This window comes from Anser anser (assembly GCF_964211835.1).
Source record: "Anser anser genome assembly, chromosome: 6".
NCBI classification, from domain to species: Eukaryota; Metazoa; Chordata; class Aves; order Anseriformes; family Anatidae; genus Anser; species Anser anser.
In genome coordinates this window covers 36,171,856-36,190,696 of record NC_139726.1, presented here as the reverse complement: position 1 = coordinate 36,190,696, position 18,841 = coordinate 36,171,856, and the positions used below count along the sequence as shown (strand labels likewise).

The 18,841-nt window shown below is 36.8% G+C and overlaps 1 protein-coding gene across 1 annotated transcript in view; it reads right to left on the bottom strand.

Annotated features, from left to right (window-relative positions):
- COL3A1 (collagen type III alpha 1 chain) overlaps positions 1-18,841 on the bottom strand; it is a 51,441-nt gene that overhangs the window by 15,290 nt on the left and 17,310 nt on the right. Inside the window, exons 3-27 of the mRNA XM_083842869.1 lie at positions 17,653-17,685; positions 16,922-17,038; positions 14,622-14,693; positions 11,641-11,706; positions 11,043-11,096; positions 10,771-10,824; positions 10,017-10,070; positions 9,805-9,858; positions 8,201-8,254; positions 7,661-7,705; positions 7,383-7,436; positions 6,662-6,706; positions 6,024-6,077; positions 5,628-5,726; positions 5,460-5,504; positions 5,237-5,335; positions 4,468-4,521; positions 4,231-4,338; positions 2,955-3,008; positions 2,743-2,841; positions 1,580-1,633; positions 1,125-1,223; positions 929-982; positions 764-817; positions 159-212 (exon numbers count right to left, since the gene is read on the bottom strand). Of these exons, the coding sequence (XP_083698995.1) occupies positions 159-212; positions 764-817; positions 929-982; positions 1,125-1,223; positions 1,580-1,633; positions 2,743-2,841; positions 2,955-3,008; positions 4,231-4,338; positions 4,468-4,521; positions 5,237-5,335; positions 5,460-5,504; positions 5,628-5,726; positions 6,024-6,077; positions 6,662-6,706; positions 7,383-7,436; positions 7,661-7,705; positions 8,201-8,254; positions 9,805-9,858; positions 10,017-10,070; positions 10,771-10,824; positions 11,043-11,096; positions 11,641-11,706; positions 14,622-14,693; positions 16,922-17,038; positions 17,653-17,685 (1,629 nt within the window). The remainder of the gene's footprint in view (positions 1-158; positions 213-763; positions 818-928; positions 983-1,124; positions 1,224-1,579; positions 1,634-2,742; positions 2,842-2,954; positions 3,009-4,230; positions 4,339-4,467; positions 4,522-5,236; positions 5,336-5,459; positions 5,505-5,627; positions 5,727-6,023; positions 6,078-6,661; positions 6,707-7,382; positions 7,437-7,660; positions 7,706-8,200; positions 8,255-9,804; positions 9,859-10,016; positions 10,071-10,770; positions 10,825-11,042; positions 11,097-11,640; positions 11,707-14,621; positions 14,694-16,921; positions 17,039-17,652; positions 17,686-18,841) is intronic.

The window sequence follows — 18,841 nt, the reverse complement described above, 5'->3', positions numbered from 1 at the left end:
AAATACTGAGCAATACATTTTATCAACTGATTGATTTGTTTTACTTCAAAGTATGATGACATGCATGCTAGTGAAAGTGGTTAGATGTCTCTTTTTTCTTTCTCTTTTGTTTTGTTAGTCTGTTAATCAGAAAGAAATTAACTACAAACACACAGTACCTGGAGGCCAGGAGAACCTGATGGCCCTGGTTCTCCTCTCTCCCCAGAAGGACCCTAGAATCAAAGCGACGAGGAAAAAATGAAACTGTCTGAGAATATTTCAACATAGAAACACCTCCACACCACCTCTAATCTATGTCTCTTTATCCTGAGTTGGAGAAGATACTTCACAATTCTAAAGGCTAATGTATCTCAGTGTTCTGGTATTTGCTCTTTTCACCCCAACCACTAGATATAATTTAGGAGAAATATTTATCTCACTTAATATTTGTGTCACTTGACACTAGTCCAAAATTTCTAGCTCTGATAAACTTTGAAGGGAGCACGAATACGTCTCAATTAGAGAAGATATATCCCTAACAGCTGTGAACTGACTTTTCATTTCAACTCATACCACATATACCTGCCTCAGGTTTTTCCCAACATAGTTTTAATGTATGGAAATAATGGGGAAGAAGAACTCTAGTACTTGTCTTCATAAAAGGAAGTTTCTTTATATCATAAAAACATTCCCCCCCACCCCCAAATTTACAGTCTCTTTCTGTAGGTTGCAGACCACCTTGGCAATAGCTGATAATTGACTGTTATGGGAGTCCCACACTTACAGGAGGTCCAGGAGGACCAGGGAGGCCAACATCACCATTCTTTCCAGCAGGACCCTAAACAAAGGCAAAATTGGCTACGGTTATGAGTTGATATTTTTATAAAATCACATTATTAGTAATTAATATTTTTGTTATATTATTAAAAAAATCATGAATAAAACTTACAGGAGTTCCAGGTGGTCCACCAGGGCCTCTTTCTCCATTCTTACCAGGTGCACCCTTACAAAAGAGTAAGATCACATTTAAAATACCTGTTCTGGTCAAAATACAATAATTCAAAGTTGTAGCACCAAATTCCTCCACTATGAAGCAATCATAACAGTTGATTGCTCAAGCACAGATGTGGAGAAATACCACTAACCTCATTTCCTTTAGGACCGGGGAAACCCATTACACCTGGTTGACCACGTGGGCCTGCTGGGCCAGGTGGACCAGAACGGCCAGGTTCACCCTGATTACCCTGGGATAAGCAGAAAATAAATTAAGACATGGCATCTCTTTGGTGAAATAAATGCTTATCTGTGAGTCATTAATAGTCAAGGTGAGATCAGGCTAGAGACATTTAAATGCAAGACTTCATGCATTTTGAATTTCAACCAAGCTTCTATATAATTCAATACATTTGAAATATGGAGTATAAGATCTGCACAAAGCTATTACAATGAAACAGCACCTGAAGCGCTCTGGTAATTAAAACAAAAAAACAAACAAACAATAGACAATCTGACTATGATAACAAAGTGTCATGTAGATACTGTGGGATCAGGGTAAGGCCAGTAGGAAGACTAGTATAAAATACATGCATGTTGTACATACTGGAGGGCCAGGCTTCCCATCGCTTCCAGCACTTCCTGGAATTCCAGGCAAACCCTGCAATAGAAGAAAAAAATTGTTATTCTTCAGTTTAAAATGTGTAGTATTGAGTTACAATAAATAAATTTTAAAAATATTTTCTTGTTTTTGACTTCTTTATTAAAATCCTCTCATTAAGGGGAAAATTGAAGAAATCTAACAAATAATTTTGCTAGGATTTAATCCCTTTCTCATAGATTTTCATAGTATATGATCAAGCCATCAAACAACATGCACAAAAATATATTATTTCATTATTTGAGAAAAAACTCATTTCAGAGGGTAAAAATTCAAAGAATGAAACAAGTTTCACTGTGCCCTGTACTTAAAAGCAGCACAACTTATAATATATTTTTACTTATTTTGTTTTATATTTTAAAATAAGATTATTTATGTTATATTTTAAGTCATTATTTTCATTTCCAATAAAATTTTAACTCCCAGAAGCCTGCATCCAAGCTCAAATTTCAATGTATTTCTTGTCAGCGGTTTCTAATTCTTAGTGCAGTTCACAGAATGTTACTATGTTCTGTGTGCATTATACAATAAATTATCTCTGAAAGTCTTCTTGATATATATCCTATGAAAATCTGATCAATCAGATTTATATTAATTTGCATTAATTGCAAATAAACTATATATAAAGCATTAAATATTTAAGTATATTAAAACACACATTAATGCATAATTTAAACGTATTTAAATTTCAAATTTAGCTCTATTTAAATAAGTAAAACAATATCAAATGCAATAAACCAGCTATCTATTAAATGTTATAAACATAACACATCTTATAATACACTTTAATATTCATTAAAACTTAAAAAGACAATACAGAAATTCATCCAATGCTAATTCATATTAAAGCCATATCTCGTAAGAATGCATGAGAGCTGTGGAGCATGTTCAGCTTCATATAAATTTCATACATTCACTTGTGACAGCTGTTTCTGAAAGCTCCACATTCCTGCATGGTGATCTATAGCGCTATGAATGTATGTACCAGATTCAAAGGAAGTAATAACATCACTAGAATTTGTTCTCTAATTGGACTTCTCTGTTTTATCAGCTCAGATGAGGCATCTTTAATAGAATTTATCGTATTTTCTGTAGATATCTTGTCTTACTCTCATTCCTGGAAGACCAGGGCCTCCATCTTGTCCACGGTCTCCTGCAGGTCCACTTGGGCCAGGGGGACCTGGACTGCCACGTTCACCGGCAGGGCCCTAAAAAAAAAAAATCAGGAAGGAAATTGGAATCATATTCAGTCTGAAATTGTCCATTCAAATTAACATGGATTCAACAGAAGCTTGGGATGGTTTTAGTGGAAGACTTGTACCTTTTCGCCTGGAAGTCCATTGCTACCGGGTAAACCACGGAAACCAGGGGAGCCCTGTGAAATAAAAGAAAAAAAATATGGATCTTAGGCAATATAACTTGGGTAATGGGAAATATTTTCTCTAAACTATTTACCTTTAGACATTCAGAAAATTAATGAAAGAAATACACGGAAATGGCATTTCACTGTGGTAAGAAAGTCTGAAGAAGAATTTTCTCAAGGACATAACCCTACTGATATAATAGATAGTCCTTCATTTTCTTTCAACAGGCCCTACATTAGTCCCTTTATTCATGAGCGTTTTTTTAAAATACATATAAAAAATAAAACAACACGGTCAGTCTTGAAGAACTATTTTCTTCTAATTCAATACTGAAAAGTGCTCTACTGTGTTATTGTAATAATTATATTTACTACTATCTTTATTGCTCACAAAGAATTTTAATTATAAAATATAAATTGCAGCCTAATTTATATATTTAAAATTATTTGTTCACTGTGCATCACATATATCATAGCTTCCTCATAGCTTCAGCAAGCACTGCAAGCGATTCTTAATTTAGGTGTTATAAATAAATGAATACAAGTTCCTTTGATGTAGATGGGAACAGAAATATAAAATTTGTGATGTTGTTGCTATTTTGTTATTCAATAAATCAATTCAAGAACTCCTTTGTGAGAATGCTTTTTGGAAAGTTACTGAATGTACTAGCTGAAAAACTGTTGATAATAATGACATTATAAGATATAAGATATCCTGACCATATTGTTATTGACATTATCAATGCTAAAGACATATTGACAATAAAGATGATGATATAATGACACATCCCGAATGTCGAAGAATTTGCACAAATTTCACTTTTCAAAGCTAATGCTTTGTGATGGCTATCACAAATAGTTTTTTGTTTTTTATTTTTTAAACAGAGAAGACATTTTGAAAGTAGCATAAAAATTAAAATATGCTTCCAATTCCTATGTGGTGTTTACAGTTGTTTTTCAGCATGAAGCTTTAGATATGACTTCCACTTTAGTTCCTCAATATCAAAAAAAGAATTTAAAGTATTTCAGACTGAGATAGAGACAAACTCTGCAGCTGAGATTAGGAACTAGATAAGAATTCTCCCAAGTTTTGTAACCCTGTTCCACATGTTGAATTTGGTGAGAATTGATATGGAATCAAATTTCATCTCAAAGAATTTTGAATACCAGCTTTTTTCACCTTTGTACTAACTCAAAATATACCTAGTATGCATGGTCATCTACAGTGGCTTACCCTTTCTCCAGGTGTTCCAGGGACACCATTCTGGCCAGGTTCACCATTTGCACCTCTTTTGCCTTCCTCACCAGGAGGTCCAGGAGCACCTGGGGTGCCATTTTCACCCTGGCAACAATAACAAAAGCCACCAGTAACCTTAGGATTCCAAAAGAAATCCCCTAGTTTTGTGCGTGGAATGATTCAAGGTTCAAACTTCCTGGGAAGAAGTCTCTGAATGCATTTAAAATCACTTACACGCTCGCCTTTTGGGCCTGGATCTCCTTTTGCACCATTCTTACCAGGCTCTCCCTAAACAGAAGAAAATCTCATTAGGGTTATGGATTGCAACAGGGTATTATTCCAGCACTATCAGGTGGTACTAAAATACTAAGAAATAGACATATTTCAATATATTGACTAATTTTTATTATTTTAGTAATTTATTGCAACAGAATTAATAGAAACCAATTGGATCCAGATGTTGAATGTATGGTGCTCTTTGAAAATTCAGTAAAGAAGTGATGTAACCTTAAGCACCACTGAGAAGAATTTTATGTCTGTTGAGAAAGAACTATGTGTGGTGTATAGCTGCCAGGAGAGAGCATATCAGGGTAAACGACAGGGTAAGACTAGATACAACTCACTAGGTGTAGTGGACTGCAGACTCAGGACAATGGGAATTTTAGCAGGTGAAACTGGGATTTTAACATGACGGATTTTGTTTAATGCAACAGTTTTAGTCAAGATACTGTTTTGTTATGTGTTTCTGATTTGATACATAATTTAAGAAAGTGAATAAGTATTATTGATATGTTTAATTCATATATACCAATATACAAGGTAATGTGTGAAAAATAAATAATATATTTATAAAAAATAATTCTCTATAGTTACCATAAAATAATTTATGAGACCATCTCAAATTAATAGGACAAATTCAATTTATTTATTTTTTTAACAGTATCAGAAGTACTTCCACCATGCTTTTTTTGTACAAACAGTGTAATGAATATTAGTAACTCACAGGAGTGCCTTTTGCTCCAGGATTTCCACTTGCACCAGGTGGGCCAGGAAGACCACGGCCTCCTGGCAGACCAGGAGCACCAGGAATACCAGAAGGTCCCTGTGGAGAGCCAAAAGGAGATGACCGGGATGAACAGAGCTCAGCACGGTTGGATTCTGCCCAGGTCATCAGTGACCCTCATGAACTTAGTGCAGTAAAAGACACTGATATGAAAAGTACCCACCATTTCACCCTTGTTGCCAGGACTTCCAGCTCTTCCAGGAGGACCCTGGAAAAAGGAAATGTCTAAATTGATGCTGCTGACCTATCATCCTTAAACCAAAGGAGCTGTAAGGCTTTGTGAAGAGCAGCTGGCACTCCACTTCCCCATTCTCAGGTGGTATTTACATACCTGAGGCCCAGGTGGCCCAGCATGACCCTGAGGACCAGGTTCTCCTCTCTCTCCAGGACTACCACTAGCACCAGCAGGACCAGGAGGACCAGCTTCACCCTAAGGATAAAAAGGGAAAAATGAATGCATTTTAGCCATATCTCCATGGAAATCAGTATTAATGTCATGGCCTCTTCCTCTCCTTTGCGTGATTTGAGAAAAACGTTACCACTACCATCACCTGAGTGCAAGAGCCAAATCAGCTCAGCTACCCAATGCTGAGACACATGGTCCCAGTGCAATCCATCAAATGTATGATGCATAGCTCCTCTAGATGCTGAAAGTTCACTCGAGACCCTCCCATAATGCAAAATAAAACACTAAATCCTGTATTATCATGTATCTGTAGCTGAATACCTTAAAACCTGGAGAGCCTGGAAATCCTGCAGTTCCAGGGGGGCCTGGGGGACCCTTAAAAAGTAAAAGAAATCCTATTAATACAAGAGCTGAAAGCCATATGGATAGAATTAATCTTAAGTTAAAGAAAAGCCTGATTATGACATTTTTCTCTGAATAAGGAAACACCTGGCAAAATAACAAATATAAATTATGCTATAGAAGATGAAGTTTGGCTAGTCCTAAAATATCACACCTATGTGTTGTTATCCTGACTTTCATGTTCATGTTCAGCTAAATTTCTTTGTTGTCAATTTAAAAAACACATGAAAGCTATCATTAAAGAAATACAGTTATAAAATTGTTCCAGATTTGTTTTAATTATAATAAACAGGTGTAGGAGAAAAATAAGCCCATAAAGGTGCTACACATACAAATGGGCATGCTCAGGTTTCATCATGCAGATGGAAAAGATAAATAACCTTTTGCATACCTCAGCAAAATAATGTCTTGGATAAGAGCATTCAAAATTTTATCTGCATAGAGAACAGCAATTCTATTCTGATTTAAAGTGTTAAAAATCTCCTATTTTCACTGTATGGCTCAAGCATCTTGATCAACACAAATATTCAAATTCAAACAACTCTAGGTCTTCTTACAGGTGGGCCTGCTGCTCCTGGAGCTCCATCTTTGCCATGGGCACCCTATGGAAAAAACAGAGGGGTCTGATAAGAGCACTACCTGGGCACAGAACCCACATGCCTTAATACCCATGACTCACAAAGCATCTCTCTGTGTTTGTACAGTCCCACTTAGTTTACCAAACCCCAAGGATTCCTCAAGTGTGAAATTCTAGAATAATAATTAACTAAATGTTATTGAAGGAATATCCATCACTTTATGTGACTTGCACTGTAATGATGAGACAGCAAGACACAAAAATATATTCTTCTGAGAATTCTTAAGGAAATAACAGTTACAAGAATCACCTGTGGCCAGTTTTTACTGGTAAATAAAAAGTAAAAATAAGTAAGATCAAAATAACAGTTACTTCTAACTCACATAAAAGACAAAAAGATCACTCCAAAAGTCTAACAGAATGTGATACCAGAACAGTATGATTTAAATCATGAATTGCCTGTCTTACAGACATGTTAGACCAGGTCCGCTGCTCAGGTTATCTAATATTTGTACAAACATTGCTGGTTAGCTGGGGAGGGATATGTTTTCATATATGATTTTACAGATGCTATGCAGTTTTCTAATCCTTTGCATTACAGATGTTTTAAGATAAATCTTAAAACAAGCAAGGAATTCACAACATATTGAAACAAGATATATGCTGCTTGCTGATAAGAACAGCTGTGATTAATTACTTACAGGGCCACCAGGATTCCCAGGTCTTCCTCTTTCACCAGATGGTCCTCTTGGTCCCTAGAAAACATAAGAAAACTAGTTTGTGACATGGTTTCCTAAACACATATGGCTTGGTACTGCTTTTATTTGCAGACCTTACTATTGGTCAATGTATGTGGTAGGGTAACTAAGGCTAAAAAAAATAAATAAATAAAAAAAGAAAATGAAAAGATGAATAAATCTATTACGGGGAAAGTGTCAGTGGCCCTTCCATTTAGATGCTACAGGGTACACATATTTACCGGTTGGCCCGGTGATCCGTTTGCTCCAGGAAGACCAGTTTCACCCTGTTATGTAAATTAAAAAAAAAAAAAAAAAACACAAACAATTACAGAATCAACTCTGGTGAGAACATTTTTTGGTTTATTCAAGAGGAAGAGACAGCCCACCCCTTTGCCCCTTTCTGTGTGGTGCTGTGTCTGCAGCATGAACAGACATCTGTGAGGCCTGAGCCACCAAAGAAAATGCCAAAAGAAAATATTTGAACAGAAAAAAATAATTAGGAAGACACAGTCCTTTAATATTATGGAATAAAGTCAACTGATCTGGGTATGTCCTGTCCTTTTAGAATCTCATCTTTGTCACAGCTATAGGATCAGGGCATGACATAGATCAGAGAGTCTAACTCCTTTGGAATGGTTCTTTTCATGGAGATCTTCAGTCAGTTTCTTCAATGCTTAATGGCTTTTCAGAATAGCATAATATGCAATGCATAGCTACATAACAAATAATGGAGGGTATTTTTGCACCTATTAAAAAGGTTACACTACAGTTTTTTTTACCTTTGGACCAGGAGCACCACTGTCACCTTTGGCACCATCTTTTCCATCAAAACCCTGTGGGAAAGGAAAACCATATCTGTGAATACTATTTCTCTTGTGGTCTAGAAAATCTGATTCCCCTTGGCCAATTATTGAGCTTCAAGTACATTGTTTTTTTGTGAATATTTTAAATTTGAAGAAGATTGAAAATGATTTTGAACCATAGGAAGGTACGTTACACATTCTTACAGAACGGCAGTAGGAAATTTGAGATTGTTTAAGAAAGAATTACAGGGAAAAAAAATAGTGACAAAAATCTCTGTGTACATGGATTAAATTGTGGGCTCCAGTTTACACTGCTGAGAACTCACTCTGTCTCTTTTCAGCTAGTTTTCTAGCCTTCACACAGATCTAAAATTTATGATAAAAGAGATGTTTAAATACTGTTGACTGAATCCTGTTAGTCCTGTTATAAAGATGCATGGTATAAATGCTGAATACAAATATTCATTATATCATTACCATAACAGGTGCAAGCTGAGTACTTAGAGCAGAGATTAAAAACAATTATTTCTAAAATCTTGAATAACTTTATAGTTATGATTGATTAATCTTAATTTCCAAAGTATAAACAGTAGAAGTGGAAACAGAGCTTTTAATTTATCTTTGACTTCAGTTAACTTTTACATACATTTATATTGTTTTCCTTTATACTTAAAGCTATAATGTCATAAAGTTAAGAAATGGTGATGTGGATGGAAACAGACTGTATAAACAACAGACAGCTGTTTATAAAATAGCTATTAATCTAAATCAAACTTTCACCTTGTCAGTAAAGTTTATACAGTATAATGTTTAATTATTCTGCTACTGCAATTGTTTTTATAATAGTTTTAGACTGTATACTGTCTTACACTTTCTACAATTTATAATTTAATAAATGATATCACAATGGGTTAGCTTGCTGACACATTGGTTTTTTACTGTTGACTTTAACAGAATAGCATAAATTGTATGTCTGTCACTATTCTTCTTTATCAAATATTTGAATAATGTTTAATAATATTTTTATTAAATGGTTAATTATCACTTAGAATTATCATATCATATACTTATGTTTTTATTACCGAAATAATTTCATTTAGATTGGGGTCTTGGGCTAGGTGCTGTAGAGATGGAGACATGGTATTTGATACTAGGATTTTATAACTTAAGTACCACTCCTGTTTTTTTTTTAATTGACACAGAAGGAAGCACGTTGCTGAGCTTTCAGACAGACATGTTATAACACATTCAGTCATCATTACTTGATGTTAGACATAAAGGAGCACATTTAAACAATGAGTGCTATTAGCTAGTGGAACAGTCTTTGAAAGAAAATTCTTATTCCTCCGTGTCTCTATTTGCATTATTTAAGAGTGGATGCTTTTCTGGAACACATGCTTTAACCCAACGTGCAGTATGGAGCAGTACAATTGAGGTAACTAGATAAAATTCAACGGTCTGTGTTACTATGATTCAATCTCGTTAGCTGGAAATTGATGACTTAAGGAGCACAATGCAATACCATGGCTCATGTAGAGCAACAGACTCCATTGCACCCAGTACAGCCAATAAATACTTACTCGTGAACCTTTCATTCCAGGCATTCCAGGCATTCCAGGGTGTCCCTTGTGACCCTAAACACACAAACACAGAAAGATGAGTAAATTTACATACCTACTGTATGAAGGGCACAAACTGATGCTCATTATTTATCATGTTCACTTTACTAATACGAAATGGGAAAACAAAACCTATCATTAGATTATCACTGTTATTGGGGGCTTTTTCATACCGGTAATCCAGGGATTCCACGGTCTCCATTCCTGCCTGGTCTTCCTGGTTCTCCCTGTGGAAAGAAAGTAAATTGCTGACTTCTTTGCTATTGCTTCAGTTACTGGCAAAGATCTGGCCCTGAGAGATCAAGGTGAGTTGGAATAAGGACGTGAAACTTCCACTGAAGACAGCAAGGAAAATTACACAAGGGTGAAGGTACACACTATGACTGCCTTCTGAAAAACATTGCCAGAATTCATCAACTCACTTTTTTTTTTTTTTAAATCAAGATTTTGATTAACAACTAATATATTTCAAGCCAACATTTTAGAAATTGTATCAACATAGAAAAAAAGTATTTTTCATGGTGAAACACTCAAAATGGACAAAAACTTTAGCTGATTGTCTCTCCCTGTACCATACATATCCAGGATTTCCAGCTGTGAGTCAAAAGATGGTTTTAAGAACCTCAACTCTCAAAGCAAGACTTGAAGGGAGCAGGCAACCACCATTACTGTCTGCTTTTTTATTTTTTTTTCCTAATTGTGTTAGTCGAATATCCTGCTATAATTGAAACTTTTTTGGAATAGACACTTATACCTGACGTAAGCCAAATCCAGTTTCTTACAGTCATGGTGTTTAATTGAGAAACTGGGAGACGTTAAAAATTCTTAAATGCAATGGTATCAATGTGCTCTGCTAACTTAACATTTAATGAAATTTGTTTTTCTTATTTTTAAATCTATAAATAATTTAAATAATAGTGAACTTACATCTTTTCCTGGTGGACCAGCTGGGCCTATCATGCCAGCAGGGCCTGGAGGTCCCTGAAGAAAAATAATGAATATTAAATATAATAATAGATATTAAGTCTCTTTCAAATTAAAAATGCATTAAGTGCCATAAAATATTTGTACTATTGACATAGACAATAGTAAACAGGCAGGATGAACTGCCAGATTTCAATCCACTCCAGTGATGACACAGATTCATGCTTGTAGGAGCATGCCTTTGACATATATAATGATATGTAATGTATACGTACAGAAGGGCCAGGTTGTCCTGGTTCTCCGGGGGGACCTTGGTATCCATTAGAACCCTATGATGCAGCAAAAAGCTGTTAGGATGTGAATAACTCCACGCACTGTACCATGGTGCTACTGTATTTTGTAATGATCTTATTACCAAGCAGAATATGCCTCCATGAAAACAGAACTAAAAGTACTCCTCTAAAAGGGGATATACATTGAAAACCTCAAATCCTTTGTGTGTTTACCGAATGTGCACTAGGATTTCCAGTTTCCTTTTTCTCATGTGAAATTTTTGTGTGAACAAACATTTGGGAATATTAGCAGAGACTCATAGCCAGTGGTGTATTTTAAGGGCAATATTCAACTTTAGGTGACACTCCACAGAATCACAGTAAGCCCCAGGCATAAACACAGAGAATAGCCCTCAGCCATTGAGTCTTGGTGCTGCAGAGATGGTAGAGCCCCGTTAATAAGAAATTACATCTATCCATAAAATTCTTCAGCTTAGTATCTAGATTTAATGGCTGCAAATGTACCTAATACTGATGAAAGAGAAAAGGAGAGGCTAAGATAGAAGAGTCAGATGTTTATGAAAAGATTAATTTTACTTACAGGGGGACCTGCATGACCAGGTGGGCCAGGGGGGCCGCTGGGGCCCGGGGGTCCTGGAAAGCCAGTCTATATTGTAGATTCAAAAATAGTCATTATATCAGTGTAATATATTTACAAAGCTTAATGCAGCTGCAATATTCACCAACAACTGAAATAAATTTTTACATGTGAATGCTTATTAGTACTGAGAAAAATCCACTTGGTGCAGTTAGTGAACTCTGTTTATGACCATAGGACTTACTGAATTAAGGCCATATTTTTGTTGCTTGTCAGTAAAGCAAGCATTTTTGCCAATGAGCCTTTTTCTGAACATTAACAGTGCAAAGCCATAAGGCATAAATTATACCTGGACTAACCAAAGGACTCAGAGGATAACACCTCAATATACCCATGGAGTAACTCAAATCAGCAACACTGTTCCTTATTTAATTGATAAAAATGGAGTAAAATAAAAAACTAAGGAAATTCTCAATTTGGGAAAAGTGTTAATATTTCTACTTTTAGTAGCAACAGCCACAAAAGCATTTGATATGCAAATGTTTTTAAAAATTAGCACAGTGACTTATTGCAGCTGTATGTGGTTCTTTAAAAATGCTTTTGCTAAATTTAACTCTGTGGATTTGATACAGCCCAAAAAATGAAGTATAGGTATTATATGAGAAACAGTGTGCTGCAGTACAGCAAATACATGCTGTACCTTAATATGGCACAGTGTTTGTTTCATGGGATATTGTTATATGGTGTCAGAATAGGTCAGGCGTTACAGATGTCACACAAAACTTATTTTTGTAATACAAGATTAATAGTATAGCTATATATTAAACGGGGTTGCCTTCAGTACATGAATACAACAGACAGCCCCTCTCTGTTCACTGTTACAACCCATTTGGCACAGACTCAGTCTGGATTCAGCGTGGATTGGAATCATCAACTCATCAATTGCAATCCGTCCATCAGACATACGGCTACAAACAAATGAGATGTCATTCTTTTTCAGGGTGCACACTGGAGAGATAAACTCATTGTTAGGAATGGCATTTGCTCACTGCCAGTGTCTCCAGACTGTGGATAAATGAGCGGATTTTAGTTAGGGTATGTGCACTGGTGGAAAGGGTCAAAGCCAACATGTGGAGGTTATATGAGAAAGTACACAGAAACGGAGATGTAAAATACAAAATCAGTCTACATGCAGTAGAAAGCCACTGGAAAGACAGGAATGGAGATGTGTGACTGAGGAAATACCAGGCATAGTAACCACCCATTGGAAAATGTCAGTGCTACGGATGACATTTTTCATTTTATTATGCATCCACTTTATTTCAGTTTGGATATTTATTAAAATTAAGGGGAAGAATCTATGTAATGTTAACATTAAGTGCTGCATAGCTCTAGAGAATTTAGTCACATCTGCCTGTTACTGCTCTGCTACTTACTTTGCAGTCATGTATTGCATGATGCAGTATAAAAAAAAAACAGGTGACAGTATATAGAAAATTCTGGTTGAAAACACTCTAGGATGCCCAATTAAATTATTATTTAATTTAGTTTAGTAATTTGACTTGATTTGTTATTTTAATTGTGATCAAAGCACAAGCAGTAAACACCTCAGGGAAAAATGCCAAGAGAGGAGTAACCATGCTTGTTAACTGAAAGAAACCCTGGTAACAAGCATGGTTCAGTGCATCCCATATTAAGACACCAAGTAGCAAAATGTAGATGATGCAACAAGCTGTGGGCAAAAACTGTAAGGAGCTGAAAACAAATAAATGAACAAACAAATACAAAAATAAAGGACTGAATAAGACAAATGGATGAATGACCACATTAGCGAACGAATGAGGTAGAAATAAAGAGATGAATATAAAGGTGAGAAAGTAACGAACTACAGTTCAGGACAAACAGCTCCAACGATTAAGTAAAATTTATTTCACAAGATGATCTGATGGAACCCTGAAAAACAATACGTTTGCTTGGGAATGCCTGGATATATTGCAATATATGGTACCCAAAACTTGCTATACAGCACAAGATTAGCAATCACGATTACATTTAACCAAAGCAGCAGCCCATTTCAAATAATAGCAATTCATCACATCCATCACATAGCAGATTGCCTGAATCAAGAAAGACACTTAAAGATATCAGTATGATATCACTGCTGCAAGAACGATCCATGTCAACGGTGGTGAATATCTATAAATCCTATTGCCTAAAAGAAAAGTCATGAGGTACACCTTTACCATTTAATTTATATAGTAAGCATAGCTCATGCATAACTCTTTCAGGCAATCCAAGCTTTAGCTCACTAGAAAAATTGTGAAAAACTTGGGCCAGGCATAGCAGGGATCCTTAGTACACAGTCTGAATAGCTGTGGGTAAAAAAAATCATAATAATAAAAAGCGAAAAGCTTTGATGCCTGGGATGAAAAGGAGATTATACCAGGGGTTTTCTCACTTGTTATCAGGCAAATTTGAGTTGTGGAAATGTGAACAAGTATGGAAAATCACACTGAGTAAGGACAGGATGCTGTTGAAAGAATAAAGGAAGATTTGGGACAGTAGAAGGGATAAAAATGTGGTGGAGGTTGGGGGAAGCTATTGGTAGTAGATACCAAAACAGATAAATGAGGAGGGTATGGAAGGGAGAAAGAAGTAAACTCTTGGGCCGGATGAGAAAATGAATCAGAGAGAGATTAGAAAGATGAAAAGGAAGAAAGAGAGAGAAAAAGAAAAAAAATACAACAGAAAAAACCACCCCCAAAACAAAGCACCCACAGATAATCTATAGCAACTTTCTAGAATGACGCTGCCAAGCAAACTCCTGTCTTACACCACATTCCACTTGCAGGCAATAATTAAATTAAAACATAATTTGTTAAATTATAATCAGGATACATAGACATCCAAGGCACAATCTACAAGCAAAAAGTTTGTTCTTTAAAAAAAAAAAAAAGGACAGATAAAAGGCTTTATCATCTTACAATGGGCTGGGGGTAACCTATGCCAACTGAGCCAGCCTTCACATCATAGGAGTCATACTGTGGGGAAAAACTCTGTAAAAGAAATAGAGAAAAACAGAAAAAAAAAAAAAAAGAGAAAAAATGTTTGCTACAAATCAAGTAAGTATTTTCTTACATTTATATGGCAAATTAATAGAAAGAACTCATTTGCATACATTGAGTACCATCATCCATAAGAGAAGCCCAGCCAATAACTTTTGTGTTCTTGGTTTAAACACTTCTGACAATCTGTCTGGAAACCAATGGAAGTTCAGTCAAAAGCATTTAGAGAAAACATGTCTTGTGGGGCTTTGTGACAGCAGATAGCTTCTCTGACATGCCCACTTACATCAAATACTGCTTAAAAAAAGCCCCAACCATTGAATTTTACAATCAGTTTTTCAAGGAGATCCTATGTAAGTCTTCTATTTAACATTGACTTTATTATGCAGATATTAGGGAACTTAGTTGAACAACATGGCATTAGTGCACATAGGTGGTTGACGTGCAGATACATGCAGAGTTCTGTCTGATAACCCAAACCACCTTGGACCCAGCTCTTCCACTGGCCAGGCCCAAGAAGGATCCTGTGCTATTGATATCAGCCATCAGGCCAGGATTTAACAGCATTGGAGGTGGAGACTAGTTCAGCCTCTCTTGTATCTGCATCTGCCAAGCCAAAAGTGGTAGTTATCTTGGTATATTATTGTGATGTCCACTGAGGCTGGTTAGGTGACCTCAAGCACATCTTGCAGCAGCTCAGTCCTTCCCTGACGATTGCTTTCAGAACTAAATAAAACCAAGACATCTTTCCTCAGTGTTTTGGCTCACCTGTGAGTGGGAAGAGTATGTGGACACTATGAACAGATGAACAGTGGCCTGTGTTCAAAAGTAACTGTTTTATCATAACATTTTAACAGTTTTGCATTAAAGCCATTCCATCTCATAAGGTTGGGCTTGCTCGATTGCATGGGAGACAGTGGGACCACTTGACTAAGTGCTAACTGTGAATCAACAACCTTAAAAATCAAGCTGCACAGTACCTGCAGTTAAAATCTTCCGCAATACAGCATGAACCACTTAGAGTGCAAAAAAGAACACTGCCCCATGCATAAAAAATTAAGATTAAGAAAATATTTCCTCAATTATACTACAGTGCTAAGCATAGCTACCAAGGCCACTTGTGCCTGAAAATCATGGCCTGTACATCTGGAAGGTGTCCAAAATGGGGCTTGGACAGAATTTTAGGCATCTAAAGATGAAATTGCAATATTAAAGTCTCCTCTTTACTAGCCAGCTAATCTTGGTGATGCTGGTGCTGCACAGGGGACTCAGGGGTTTTGACCACCACCCCAGTAAGACCTCAGGAGCTTTCCTTCTGTGTCTGCCCAGCTCTTCAGAAGAGAATTCAAGATTTGGTGGGCCAAAAATAAAGAGGGAACACAACAAATAGCAACCAAAATGGGACTTCTCTGCAAGCAGGGGACATGAGTTTCAGTCTAGTTGCCTAGGAATGTTTCTTTGTTAAACATGCAAAATAAAGGAAAGTGAGAGAGTTGCTTTGTCATTAAGCTTGAGGGGACACACTTCCTCCAGCACAGTTCTTTCTGGGCAGATTATTTCTGAGTCATCTAAGTCTTTCATCAAATCTGGCCCAAAAGTTTTAAAAATAAGATAAGACTGAGATTTAATTGTGCTCCAGCCAAATTTCATGGAAAAACAAATAAACTACAGAGAAACAAAACCTTGACCTATTACTCAGCTGTGTTTTTCAAAGGCACAAATGAGAGACAAATGCCTTTGAAAACAACATATGTGTGAAGGTACAAGCGATAAATTCTTTACTGCCTTTGAAAATCCCCCTCCTATGTATTATTTAAAACAAAAACAATCAGGGCAATCCTGTGATTCACATGACACAGGATGTCTCCTATTTCCAGTTCACCCCAAGCTTTCCTGGTGAAATAATGGCCCTTTGAAGTCAATGAAGTGCTGCTATTGACTATATAATGCCTAAAATTTCTCCTCAGCATGGGTGCCTTCCAGTTGCAGACTGCTTGCCACAACTGTGTCTATTTACCTTCCTGATGGTTTGTTGAGGACTGGAAAAGGCTGAGAGACAGTCAAGCTTCTCTCCCTCCCCATCCACTTTTTAGTCATCTCTGGAAGTCATCACCAGCCCAAGAGCCCAGCCTCTCTGCTTCATGGCAAGGGCTGTGGGTGTCCACAGGACAGTATTGCTCATGGGCAACAAGTAGAAGCTGAACACAATGATGACTTACACCTCCGTTGATGCTGGGACACGACTGGCAGATGCCTGGGGGACCAGGAGCTCCAGGGCTCCCTGGCTGTCCTGGGGATCCAGGGGTACCACTTCTGCCTGGAGGACCAGGAGGGCCCTGCAAGGACACAAACACAGCAGATACAGACATCAAAGCTTGCCTCGAAGTGCAAGGGCATTGTGGGACGAATATTTCTATTCGTAGCAAAGTCTGTGGGGTTGTGGTGGTGGGAAGCATTCTCTATTAAGTATAATTAGGGACAGGCCTGATCATTCAGGAAAGATGCAGACAGTAGGCAAGTTTGAATGAGGAAATATTTATTAGCTGCTGGAGCCTTATTGCATCCAATATTTGATCAAGCACACCAGAAATATTAAACAGGTCCATTCCTGAATATGAAAGTAATACTGCAAGTGGAGACCATAGATTTTCCTTCTACTGGGAAGAAACAACAACAACAACAAAAATAACATGCAATGCAGTTTGGACTAAACTCTCCTCACTGTCTATTTTTCCCCAGTTGGAATCATTAAGAGTTGAAGCTAAAGAGATTACTTCAAAGTAACGACACTGCACAGATTTGCTGCAGACAGCGCTGACATCTAGGAAAGCTGGGTATCTCAGCAGCTTGAATGGTATATATTGCAGCTTGAATGGTATATATGTAAGAACTGGCTCTTGATTTTTTTAGTTTTCTTGGGAAAAAAAAAGAAAAAAAAAGCTGCACTTACAGGTTCTCCCCTGGGGCCTTGTGGGACTGGAGGCTAGAAAAAAAGGAAAAGCAATTAAATTAAGAAAGAAAAACAAAGTCAAACTGAAAACTGAATATATATATGAAAAAAATAAACAAGAGGAAAATACATTTAAATACTGAAATATAGTTTTATCAAATAAATTAAAATTGTTCGTATTCAAAACATTTAAAAGCCTTTTTTTTTTTTCAGTCAGTCTTTCATCTTCATATTCATGGCGCATCCATAAAGTGTGTGCATCTACTGCAGGCAAAAATCTGGTGCTAATGAAGTCAGTAGGGCTTTACCATTTAGTACGATAGGGACAGATGTCCACCGTGAAAGTCTGTAAAGGACAAATTATGTGCATCCTTGTCTACTAAAAAGCACATTAATACATGTGATAACATAGTTAACTTTCATTTTCTTTCAGACCTACTCCCCCAATTAATTTATTTTTCAATCAGTAACTCATCTATAGGTTACAATCTGGATTCTCAATTAGCATGTTAGAACAGTTTTTTTTTTTCTTGAATTCAGCTGCTAGTGATAGCAAAGGATATTCAGCTGAAACGATCTTGGATCTTTCAAGGTGGAGATTTCCTGTCCATTACCCAAGGTCAGCAGGACAGCTTCCACTGGGCTGACCAAACTCTTGCAAATTGAAGACTGAAGGAAGTAGCCCACATGGCCTTTGTTACAAGGTACCACAGAACTGATTAAATAGGGTTTGAACCTGCCTGGGGATTTCAGTCCTGAAATGACAACCCCTTACTCCAGGAACTGAACAGAAAGCAGCTCCAAGACTCAAGGAGAGAGGAAGCTGTGCTTGAATCTCCATCATGCTAGTATGGACCACTCATTTGTGCAGCTACAAACTGTTCAGTGAAGCAGCTCAGGCAATTCTGGAAGCCGTATAAGTGCACTAGAATAATGGAACCAACACTAGGATACACATTTGTATGCGACTTTTCACGTTTAAACAGAAACACTATTTATAAAGCCATAATTGCGTATCTTCTGCCTTCCTCTTCTGTCTACACATCTCTGTTCAGCCTTTTCTTTTTCTCTTATGCACAGTCTCTCCTCTCTTCCATACACGAACACAAAGATCACTCTATAGGGATCTGTATTTCTTATTCATAATGGAAGTTGGGATACTGAAATACTGACAGATCATTCATCAGAA